The sequence below is a fragment of the Leptinotarsa decemlineata genome, unplaced genomic scaffold, assembly GCF_025532065.1.
Source record: "Leptinotarsa decemlineata unplaced genomic scaffold, Ldec_3_MD MMD2_tig00026299_RagTag_RagTag, whole genome shotgun sequence".
Lineage (NCBI taxonomy): Eukaryota > Metazoa > Arthropoda > Insecta > Coleoptera > Chrysomelidae > Leptinotarsa > Leptinotarsa decemlineata.
In genome coordinates, this window is record NW_027412676.1 from 11,506,180 (window position 1) to 11,518,402 (window position 12,223).

The following is a 12,223-nucleotide window of genomic DNA, read 5'->3' on the forward strand; positions in this document are numbered from 1 at the left end:
GTATATATTATATCAACGTCTCAGTGTTTCTCTGCTTCAAGAAATAGTTCAAACCTGAACATTCATAAATGAAAGTATTCTGATCTGTCTTTTTATTTCTCACACTCTGTGCACCTCAAATATACTGTGGAATTTCAGTACTTTCATTACCTTCAAGAGTGTATTTCTTTTCGAAAACTGGCTGACCCAGGCTGAACGATCGATTTTCACTTGCGACAGCTGGTTAACGGAAAAACAGATTTTGAACAGATTTTTAAACAGATACAAAGCTTCTTCACAATCTCATGAACAGATTGATATTGCAGAATACCACATGAGCTTTATTTCAGTTCGAATCTACTCAGTATTCTAAATTCTACTTTGTATTACATGATTTTTCAGTTTTCAAGAAGGTATATCCGTCAATTAGCTGTAGTCTCCTTACATACAGCATTCCTTAGAATTTCCAACTGATGCATGCTGAGAACCAATAATGTTTAATATTCAAACGTGTAGTAAACGTGTGATTTCAAGCACGCTCAATGATATAATACAACAAAAGTCCACTCAAGAACATATCACCCATTCTAAAGATGCAATTTTTCACATCTCTCCTGCTCCTTCACGTCTATGGAGTTTGAGTAAAATTGAATATTAAAAAACTGATGATCTTCATACCTGTCTCAACCTCTAACGAAAGCACCAAACTCTTACGAATGTTAGAAATAGATGAACACTTCAATCTAGCAGACCACTATTATAATATTCATGCAGTCATTGTTCACTGTGGTTCTGGCGTTAAATCTGGTCAATTCAATTCAAAAATGTTCATTTAAATTTTGGTTAAATTCCATTATGTTTGTGGTAGTGTATGTTTTGAGAAGGGTGCTGCCATAGGCTTATGCCTCTTCAGGATTGAATCTGGCATTATTACGCATTGGTCAAAGACGAAACGGATTGGTTTAAGTTTGACGATAGTCGTGTCACTAAGTGTTCTGACGATGTCTTGAATTTATTGCAGCTTCTGAAGACACTCTACATTTTGTTAAATGAAAGAGAGGACATTGTCGGATCAAGATCTTCAGATGATGTGGTGCTGCAGGTTTTTCCGGGTTTTCCTGCAGCTGAAAAAGCAAATGTCCCACTGAAATTAATCATAATTTGTATTAATTTCGAAATTTTTTTACAAATTATATTATGGTACGTCGACAAAAAAAATGGAATTCTGATTATTGTTCTCAAGTTTTCACTTTGTGAATGATAATTATCCGCAGTTGATAGAATATTTTTCCGATCAGAACTCGACTCTGACGATAAATAGAATTGTATGAATGATATATTTGAATAGTTCAAGAAGTGGGAGTCATAATTCAGAAAATGTGTGTCAGAATTCAGTATTCTTCGTCTTCATCGTGAAAAGCAGGTGAAAGTTACTCAATATTACTGTAATCCACACTGAATTATACATACATCATTTTCAGCTTTTATATCTTATTTTATATCCTATTTCGAATTCTATAAGCAACGACAATTTCATACGCGGATTTCTAAGGCTTGTGGAGGAATTGAAAATCAACAAATACTTCCATTTACGAATTGTCATTCGATAAGTTGGGAATTTTGGGTAAAAACATGTTTTTCTGATGACCAACTCTAGTATTCATAGAAAGGCAGCCTCCATTTGAAAGAGCTGAGGAATAACTGGATCTTACTTTTCAACGTGAGTGTAATGACATAGGACGGAAGATAACCAGTCAACACTCATTGTTTCAGTGAAGATCCCCAATAGAGGTTGTATCATGAAATATCGACGAGTTCTATTAAAGAATATGAGAATTTTCATACAAATCAGCTGTGAATATAAAATATTCTCGTGCATATATAAAAGATTAGTTTTCATGTTGTCATGTCAATGTTATTTCGCTAGTCTCTCTGAATCATCCCGTAATTTCTGAAAGCTAACCACGAAAAAATTTGCATACATGAGAAAATTGAATTTTTTTTACCATATTCCACCGTTATGTGAGAGATAACATGACAAACAAAAATGTTCATTTCGAAATAATAACTCAGGGGTGGTATTACATAACCAGGGGAAGAATCGATTAAATGCAAATTTTATTTCCCAGGTATACATTTACATAAAACAGTATATTTTTCTGGGGATGAGAAAATACATTGAAAGGGTGTTTTTAAAAGAGTTGTAGTTGAATTGGTGAAAAGTTTTGTTTATGGTAGGAGTCGATTCAACTTGTAAAAAAACTGAAATATGATGCTACAGTTTGGATCGAAAGTCTCTATCAAAAGAATGATATTTTTTAACAATATTGTACTCTAAATGAAAACATAAAATGTGAAGCTGATGATATTATTTGAATTCCTGAAACCACTCAAACTGATGAAGCTACCGTGTAGCAAATTGTTTCTCAAATTGAATCTTTGTGAAAATTGTATAATAATCATCAAGCAGTCACCTTCAAAAAGCTCGCCTACCGGCAGTGGCACAAAAATCCCAGTACCGAAAACTAAACTTGGTTTGTTATTGCTTGCAACAGCTGCGAACTTAGGACTAATGAAGGCAAAGAATTTCACAATGAGAGAATAATCTGCTTGCCAATCCCAACGGGTCTAGATCCTTCTGTTCGGTAACTGAGGCTGTTAGTCAGAACCTTACAAAATCCACAATTTTACCACGAGCAGATGGTTCAATTGGAACAACAGCCACATTAAAAGCAAATATACTAGCTGGAAAATTTGCACCCCACTTCACAGTCGATTTTCTGGAAAAGACGCCACCCACTATCCCATCAATAGAATCTACAATGCCGGAAATTACTTTTCGGTAGCATCCAGTCAGGCGAATTTTGAAACAGCTCAATATCAACAAGGCATCTGGTTCTGATTAAGTGCCCGTCATCGTTCTTCAAAAGTGCGCCAATGAACTCCTTGTTGAAAGATTGCTCGGGTTCAGCTTATTTCCAAAAAGGGCAAAAAATCTTCCAAATAACTATAGACCAGTCAATTTGCTGTCAATGATATCAAAAATCATGAAGAAAGCTGTGAACCACCTTATCCCTTAATATTTGGGAGGCTTCAACATCTTGAGCGATCATCAATATGGCTTTCGTGTGTGGCATGAGGGTTTGCTGTCCAAACTTTGATGCCATGGCTTTGTTACACTATAATTTCTCTTAGAGTGGTTGTCTGTCTGTTTCGCATATTCGATAAATTATATCAAGGTCATTCATTGTTCTGCAAAGTTCGCAACTAGGTACGTTTCTTGATGTCTCGTCAACTTTAAATATCGCTCCGCATCAATCACCGACAATTAGCTGCCAAATTAGGTGAAATATTCTCATGAGTGGGACAAAGAAGTTCAACAATAATATCAAATATTTTGATTCGTGAACGGGAGTAAATCAGTAGTAAAAGATTTCAGGTAGGAGCACAGTGTGTTTTACTATTACCCACGATTGGGGATTGAATTTCCGTGTTCCATCTTAAACAACTAGTCTTGTGACCTTAGTTATTATTACCTCTTTTAAAGGGAATACAAAGCTGAAATCAGACTCTAAGGCCACCCTTCATCAAAAGTATGGATAAAATAGTTGATGAAGTATTCTGTTTCTGTCTGTTTTAAAATCTGTTTTTCCGTTAATCAGCTGCCGCCCCCATACGAACGACAACTCTCAGAAGTTGAGAAACTTGTGCGAGCTAAGGACTAACGAGGTCTTACCTTTTAACGTGTGATTCCTAACACTAGAGTTATAGTGTTCTCTCTATCCTAGGTCTTTTCAGTTTTATGCCGTTGGATAACGTAAGCCTGAAATTCGAAAGCCTGACAGTTCCGCTACTCCCTGGAAGTTGGGGGAGTGCAGTTTCAACTTCCCAGATTGCAGCCAAAAAGCGAGGAAAGCTAACGAATCTGATGAGTACCACCATTATTTTACGACAGCAGGAGGTTTCATATCTCAATGAAGATCTAGAGGTGATTTCGAATTGGTGTGAAAGTAATCAGTTCCAATTCATAGCCACGAAAACCCAGGCATCGATTTTCTAAAAAAAATAATTCACAAACCAAACAATTAATGTCAAGACAGGAAATTCCGCTTCCTGAATCGATACGTTTGTTGGGGGTTGAAATAGACACCAATTTTTCTTGGCACAATCATGTTGCTGGAATTGCAAACTCTGCTTCTTGAAATATTGGAACAGTGATTTGAACCAGACAACTGTACACACCTCAGCAACTTTCGATGCTTTATAAAGCTCATATCAGACTTTCTTTGAAGTATTGTTCACATGCATTGAGTTCCGAAACTGATCATACCATGGAGCTGCAGAATTCCATCCAGAAAATAGTCATCCGCCTGATTGAAGACACCAAAGTCACTTGCAACATCGATAGTCTGGAACATAAAAGAAAGGTTGAATATTTGTCTCTCTTCCATATATACTTTCACAGAAGGTGTTCAAGTGACTTGGCACGTTTGATTTCACTAATAGAGGTACATATCAGAAATACGCGACGACCTGTGGCTGCTCACCGTTTTGAGGTTCAACCCAGTACACCTCGAACTTCACTGTTTGAGAACTCTTCCATCTGGAGAACTGCGTTCATGTGAAATGAACTTCCAAATTAATTTAATCTCCAGCGATTTAAATCCAAAGTGAATCGCTACTTTCGCACAGGCACCGCTCTCATCGTGCCTCGAGGATTTTCTGGTAGTGCTTGTGTTTTGTCTTTAAAAAAGAGATAGTCAGTTCGGTCATCTATCCATTATTGATATCATTATGTAAATGAAAAAATGTGAGTTTCACCAAATGATTCACATCCCTGTTTTTTGGTTCATTTGAAGAAATACCAGTTAGATATTATTAGAAGATATTTCACCTATCGAACCAAATAATTCGTTTCAATTTCCAAGTTAACCAGAAGAATCCAAAATTATTTTCCCTCGGGAAAATAATTCAATTTACTGTGGAATATTACAACTTGGTATCCCCTACGGATACAAAAGATAGCAAAAACCTCAAAAATATGTTTTTGATTTTCCTGCAATCATAAAGGATTTCATTTCCTTCAGGCACTACTTTTATATCAGTGCTGACTTCTGATCGATCAAATATGATTACATCTGGAATTCATAAAAATATATGTAGGTATATGACTACTACCTACTTCCGAGTAAAATTGGATGGGGATCACTTTTTTCATTCATCTGGTCCTGGATGTTCGAATAGATTTGAAATGCAAGGAATTGAATGAAATATGAAATTACCTCTACTAAAATACTGAAATAAGTTGAAAAAAAATGTGAAGTGGAAAAGAAACGAAACTTACAATTCACGTAAAGAAGATAATATATAACATGCACCATTTTGAATATTTCCTGAAAAGCTATTCAAAGAATAACTAAAAAAACATTTCATAACAGCAATACCCATATACCTTGATAGGTAGAATTTGATACTGCTGGCGTGACACGAATCTATTGAAAACACTTTTTCCCCAACAAACCAAAAATACTGTCAGTATTTTCGTTAAATTCATCAGGAAATGGTGTAGTAATGAATATTACTGTTTTTCCCCAACACCAAATCATTATTTCAACACCTCGACACGTGTTTCGCTCACCAAGTGATCATGTTCAAGAGGAAGATTAAACTTGAACATGATCACATGTCGAGATGTTAAAATAACGATTTGGTGTTAGGAAAAGACTCCAGTAACATTAATCTCTGATGGTGCTAATTAAATTAGCAAAACGCAGTTCGAGAGGTGCAGGGAAAGTGTTTTTAATAAATACTCACATTTGTCCGATTTTACCTCTGGAAATATTTTTTTCGATGAAGTTTTTCTGGAATAATCGGAATACAAACGTAAAACGTTCACATTTGTCACCTACTAAACATCCTAGCCAAAAGAGAGAAGTCATCTCCACTCTAACGGAACGTGCTGAACCAGAACATCTGGAGGGGGAACTGAAATATCTTGAAGTGACCTTGAGATTGAATGGATACAGTGCCTCCGAGATCAGGAGGATCAGATGGAGGATCAGATCAGAGGAGGATCAGATGGTTGCACGCGCATATCTACGGTTTATCCCTAGGGTCACGGACAGAATTGGAAAACTATAGGATAAACACGACATCGAAACAGTCTTCAAACCCACGAGGAAGATACAACAAAGCCTCAGGTTGGCTAAAGACAAAAGAGACCTTTTATCAGCAGCAGGGGGTCTATCGCATGACGTGCACTTGTGGAAAGGTATTTTTCGGAAGCACCAAATGATCCATGGAAACAATACTGAAAGAGGCACTACAGACTAGGCCAAGCGGACAAGTCAGCTGTGGCAGAACACGCACTTAGTGAAGAAGACCACATAATTTTGTTCGAAAACACAGAACTAATTGCCCCCAAACCAAGATGAGCTATTACAATCAGTGCTATCTCTCATTTCTTTGAGAACAGCATTGTAACCTGCTTCGGAATGGAGCACACCAACCGTAGAAGTTTCAAGTAAACGCTGAGACCCCGTTGAATGTCCATATTGACGAGCATAAGAAAAAAATACATTAGGAATGGATTAACAAGAAGGATGAGTGGTTCAGAAGAGGATTCATAGAACCTACATACCTTTATAATGAACAATTATGCATTCACCTAAATCAGAACCGCAACATGTGGAAAAAGAGAGAAGTTAAATCATTCAGTTCATTAATGGTCTTTCGATAGCCGGGCGGTTCGAAGTGGGTGCTTTGGTCACTCAGTCAATCGGCCGATGTGTAAGTCGATGGTTCAAGCCCCAGGCTCAACGCTCGATCTCCACTTGCTATCGTCCAACCCGTTTTAGGAATCACACGTTCAAAGAAAAGACCTCGTTAGTCCAAATCTCGCACAAGTTTCGACTTCTGAGAGTTGTCGTTCGTAGGGGCGCGATAGCTGGTTAAAGAAAAAAGCATAATTGAAACGTAAACATATTAATGAATTATCTCCAAGCATCAAGAACGGGGTGATCATCATTCGAAAGCGAATATAGATACTATCTCTCTTGTAGACGTGTCGATGCTATAGATTTCGAATTTTTTCAAAAAATATACCACAGAAGGCGAAAAAAATGATTGATGATTTCTTCTTCTCCTCAATGGAGAAACTTCAGTATTGAACGAAAATAATACCAAATAAAAAACTATTTGAAAATTTACTGCTCACTTGATGAGTCAGCAACTGAAAATGCCTCTGCTTTTTAACACCCTGTAATTCAGTTAGAAAAATTGCTCGAAAGCAACGCTAAAACAATTCAGTACATCGTCGGAGAAACATGAAACATGTCGATTCCTGAAAATATTTGTACCGTCTTTCAGTAAGTCCAGAACAGTAACATTAACATTTTTTACGTAGACATTCATCAAGCGAGGCGTTCCGACGCTACATCATTAATTACCGTAGCAGTTAAGCCATAATCGTAAACCGCTATCTGATGGAACGAAAAGTAACTTATTTGGAAAGAAGCTCCGCAAAACTACCAGACTTTTATCAACAATGACAAAGACTAATGCCTCGGTCGACCGGTCAGGAAATGGAAAATGCTTTCTAGAGTTATTTCAGTTATTTAGTGTAAATGGAGAGTTCCAGATAATTGAATCAACCTTATACAGTACGTTTTTCTCAGCTAATCTAAGATTTCAATGTAGTGATCGTAATTGTTTTTTTTTCAATTTTCAGATACACACTCTTTCACAATCTGGAGAATTTTATAGTTTTGTAACTTCTATCAAACTTTCATTCAAGCGAACACATTTTTCTATGCGCCTTCTATTATTTCCTCCAACTCTTGTCAGTTTCCTAGGTGTGATTTTTTTACACGCTCGTATAATTCTTGCATGGAGATCTTTCCAACTTGTTGGGTTATCCTTATGAACTTCATTTTTCAACGTTCCTCATAAATGAAGATCAGTGGAGTTAGATCTGGGGATCATGGTGGTCATACTATGAGAGGGCAACTGGGTCCTTTCCATTTCATAGGTAGGTTTTCATTGAACCAAACCCTTGTTATGCCACTATTGTGAACAGGTGAACCATATAACAGGTATGAAGGTAGTTCGTTCAACACAACGGAAAATGCATTTTCGAGAAAACCAACAAATAGTCGTCCGTTTAGATTTTAATCGAAAAAAAATGGCACGATAATATTTTCTTTCAAAATGATAATAATAACGTCCTTTATTATTTACTCTTTTAATACATTTAAATAAAAAATAATGCTTTACAATATGTTCAACAAAATAAAAGGCCAAGTTCAACTCGGCAGCGGAGAGTGATACTCTGTTATTCTTCCATTTAATCCTATGCGTACCTGTTGAATGATACAAAAGAACAATGTATAAAAAAATATTAAGAAATGTCTATACAGTTTTTGCTGAAAGCGGCAGTTTTCAACCTTGTTATGTGAAAATAATGAATAAAAACCTACTGATAAGTCCTGAACAAAATATTTTTGAGTTGGGTTTTGAAAGTTTGGATACTTCTTGGTTTGAAATTTGGCGGAATGAGATTGTATATCTTGCAAATCTGGTAACTGAACGATATCCTGAAGAGTTCAGTTTTGAATGGGGGTGGGGACAATATTCCTCGATGTCTAATATTGACATTATAAATATCAGTGCCAAATGTTATTTTCTGATGAAGACAGGAAGGTCTTCCGGTAAGAATGATTTTATGAAAGAGATTTCCAGAATGTAGAATCCTTCTGTTCTCCATATTTAACCAACCCCTTTCACATATCTTGTTGGAAATTCTTTCTCACTTCCTCATTCCATATATTAACCGAAAGCAAGAATTTTGTACCTTCTGAATTTTTTGTTTATATTGGTTGCTTAAATTTGGTCCATAAACGGAGTCCGCATAATTGAACACATTAACTTTATGAGATATTTGGTCTCTACAATTCACCAACCAATTTGGATATTGTTCAGCCTCATCACTGTATAAGATATACTATCAGATGATTTCCCTCGATCTATAAACAATACTCCATACGGCAGATTTCACTCCCTTCGTGCAAAGTATGTAGAAATTTGGATTTGAACGCATGCATTTTATGCTTCTTTATACACCTTCATATTCCACTGCGGCTCATATTGAGTTGAAGCGATACGTTTCTCAAACTAAATCTAGGATCACTTTGATAAATAATCCGTCAATATGTTGTTTCACAATTTTTCCGTCTTCCGTTACGTGACCGGTGCTCATGAAAAGAGTATATATATTTTATGGAGAGTTCCAGGTTGTCTTCAATTGAATTCAGCGGCCGCTTCACAATAATACCTCACGCCTTCACCAATAACAGAAAATAATTTGTTTCTTGTGACAGACGTGCCATATTGAACTTTGTTAATCAAAATGAGCTGATATCATTCAAAATAGGAACTTCAGAAATATAAAATATGAACAGTAACTCACGAACAGGAAACAACTGGAACACAGCAACAATACACAACACAAACACAGGAACCATGGACACAATGCGTATGAAACACTGCAGAAGCAACAGGAACAACAGTGGTGAAAGGAACAACAATACTAGAAACAATACTGTATCTGTAGAGTAGAGAGGGTGGGTGTAGACCCACAGCACTTAGGCCACATGTGACCCATTGTACATCCTCCCGAGAAGTTGTCCTTCTAGGTCATCGTCCATCTTGTCCTTCTAGGTCATCGTCCATCCTGTCCTTTCCAGGAAGGTGGTCAGGTCACTAGGAGACATCTTCTTTATATTGGCAGGTGTAGGCCAAGACGCGTCTAACACACTCTCTCTTTAGCAACCTTGATGTGCCTCACGGTGGCCTCCGCGTAGGTTTCAGAAAGTGCAGCGACATTACTGTCGTTGTGCGGCTTCGTTGCTGTTGTTGCACGGATGAGGTAGCTTTCCTGCAAGAGCAGCCGGTTCCTTGTCTTTATTCAAGGTGGAGCTTTTGGCGCCCGCCGCAGGAAGTGCCTTCGTTGTTGGAGGTGGAGTGTAGGGGGAGGAGGGTGCACTTATAGTTGCTGCCACTCCTGCCTCCTTCGCTCTCTTTCTCCTTTTGGCTTTGGCGCCGCTAATGTGCTTACGCCTTTGCCTTCGTATTACATCACGAGGTGATGTACTATGTCCAGCCTCATTCCAAGCGGTAGATTGGGATGGACTTTTCTGTTCTTCCCCAGCCACCTCCTTAGATTGAGGTGAGCACTTCTGTCTAGCCTCGAGATTGGTTTTTGTTGTTTTTATTTTTGTGCTTGTTTCATTCATGTGTATTCCAACGAGTAACAAGGAAATAGGTGGTCACCTCTGGTAGAGCCCCGCATTACCAGAGGTAGGCTGATTATAATGAGGTTTCGCCCAGTTTCTCAAGGGGATCTTTCGTAACCGCCATATTACCTTGCGGCCATAAAGCTGTCGGCTACAGTCCTGATCACGAATCTGAAGGAATTTTGAGCCTATTTTGCCCCCTAGTATATTTTACCGTAAAAATGAATTGTTCCATTGCGACTGGCGGCAGTATATAATCAATTTGGGCAACCCCTTTCAGGTGATAGGTGCATTTTCAGCATTTCCATCAGTCCTGAGAGTTTCATCATTTTACCTCGATTATTACGGAAGACACGGGAGTGTTTCCATAAGATGTGTGACACCCTATATTGTAATGAATCTGAAGCCGCCCCTGACCGATACGCCAGCCGACTCATCGAACAAATACATAACCTCACCGCGAAAGAATACAACCGCGAGTAAAAATCTAGTCGAGTACCGATTCGTCTACAAAATTCTCGAAAGGACCTCTACCGATATGAGCCCGTTTTCCCGACCCAAAAGGGTAGTTCAGAAAGTGAATCAAGCGGCTAAATAACAAATTCTAATAGTGGAAATGAATTAGGCGTTAGTTGCTAAGTGTTGTAATAAATAAATTAGTTTGTGATTATCAAAATATAATTAGAAATAAATTTGTTTAAGACAATGAAGAAACGAGAATTGAAACTTTCTATGTATTTTACCACTTTTATTTGTAACTAACGTTACTGCAGTTTTGTCCTATAAGGACATTTTCAAACTCATACATTAAAAAACATAAAAAGTTTCAATTCTCTTTTCTTCATTAAGATCTCCTACCACTTAGTGAAGGCTAGATCCATCAATTTATTATTTACGACAGTTAATTCATTAATTTGCCACAGTATATTGCATCGCAAGCGCATCAAGAGGAAGTTTAATCCTCCTCTTGAAGATGATCACTTGGTGATCGAAACACGTGTCGAGGTGTTGAAATAACGGTTTGGTGTTGGGAAAAAACTCCAGTAATATTCATGAAATTTCAAATTCACTTCATTGTTTTGTACTAATTTTTTCTATCACAATCATTTTACAATGTTATTCAAAGAAAAAACCACAACTTGATAAATTATAGGTCCTAAAGAAGCTTTCCATCAAAAGCAAAAGCTTGGCAAAGTAAAGCAGATTTTTTATTTTGGTTATTGACTGATAGAGTCTGTTAATTGATTTCAATCTGTTTGTCTGTTCTTGAATTAATTTCATGACTTCCTCTTGATATAATTCACTCTATTGATAACGTAAGCTTCCACAATATGCTTTTGTATGATTCATGCAGAACTATATGAATGAAGGTAAATTCAATAGACTTGGAACCCGTGGGAGAAAATACATGTATCTGATGAAACACTTTTTACACACACCAGCACTAGAGCATTGTCTCTCGACTTGCGTTCTGCTAACCAAGTTAGCATCATCAGAAAATCACCAAAATAAGTTCAAGTGATCACTTGTTTCAACGGAAATTCATTATATTTTTTTCTATTACAGAAAATGCAACGAGGGCGTGTTCATCAAATGCAACCTGGCTGAAATCGAATTATTCGATGTGTAGGGAAATAATCACCTTACCTGGAGATGTGGAGACACAAACTAAAATATACGTCGCAGGATATACCTTAAGTTTAATAACTTTAGCGATAGCTGTCACTATTTTTACCTGTTTCAAGTGAGTATTGTCATGGAGTAATAACATATTTTGATTGAGAAAAAATGAGAAATATTCATCAACGGTCGTGAAATCAAATTCGAAAATTATTTTCCACTCCGTCCTTTATCCACTTAAATGTGTCGATGATATTTCATTTTACGCAGAAACACTGACTTGCACTCAACAAATAATATAATGGTTTACTGATAATATTTACCAGCAACTT

General features: G+C 37.1%; 1 protein-coding gene across 8 annotated transcripts in view; it reads left to right on the forward strand.

The window, feature by feature from the left end:
- The window catches only part of LOC111511253 (Diuretic hormone 44 receptor 2), a 329,140-nt gene that overhangs the window by 232,494 nt on the left and 84,423 nt on the right, over positions 1-12,223 (forward strand). For all 8 annotated transcript variants that reach the window (XM_074180595.1, XM_074180596.1, XM_074180594.1 and 5 more), the window contains exon 3: positions 11,838-12,015. In XM_074180595.1, the coding sequence (XP_074036696.1) occupies positions 11,838-12,015 (178 nt within the window). The remainder of the gene's footprint in view (positions 1-11,837; positions 12,016-12,223) is intronic.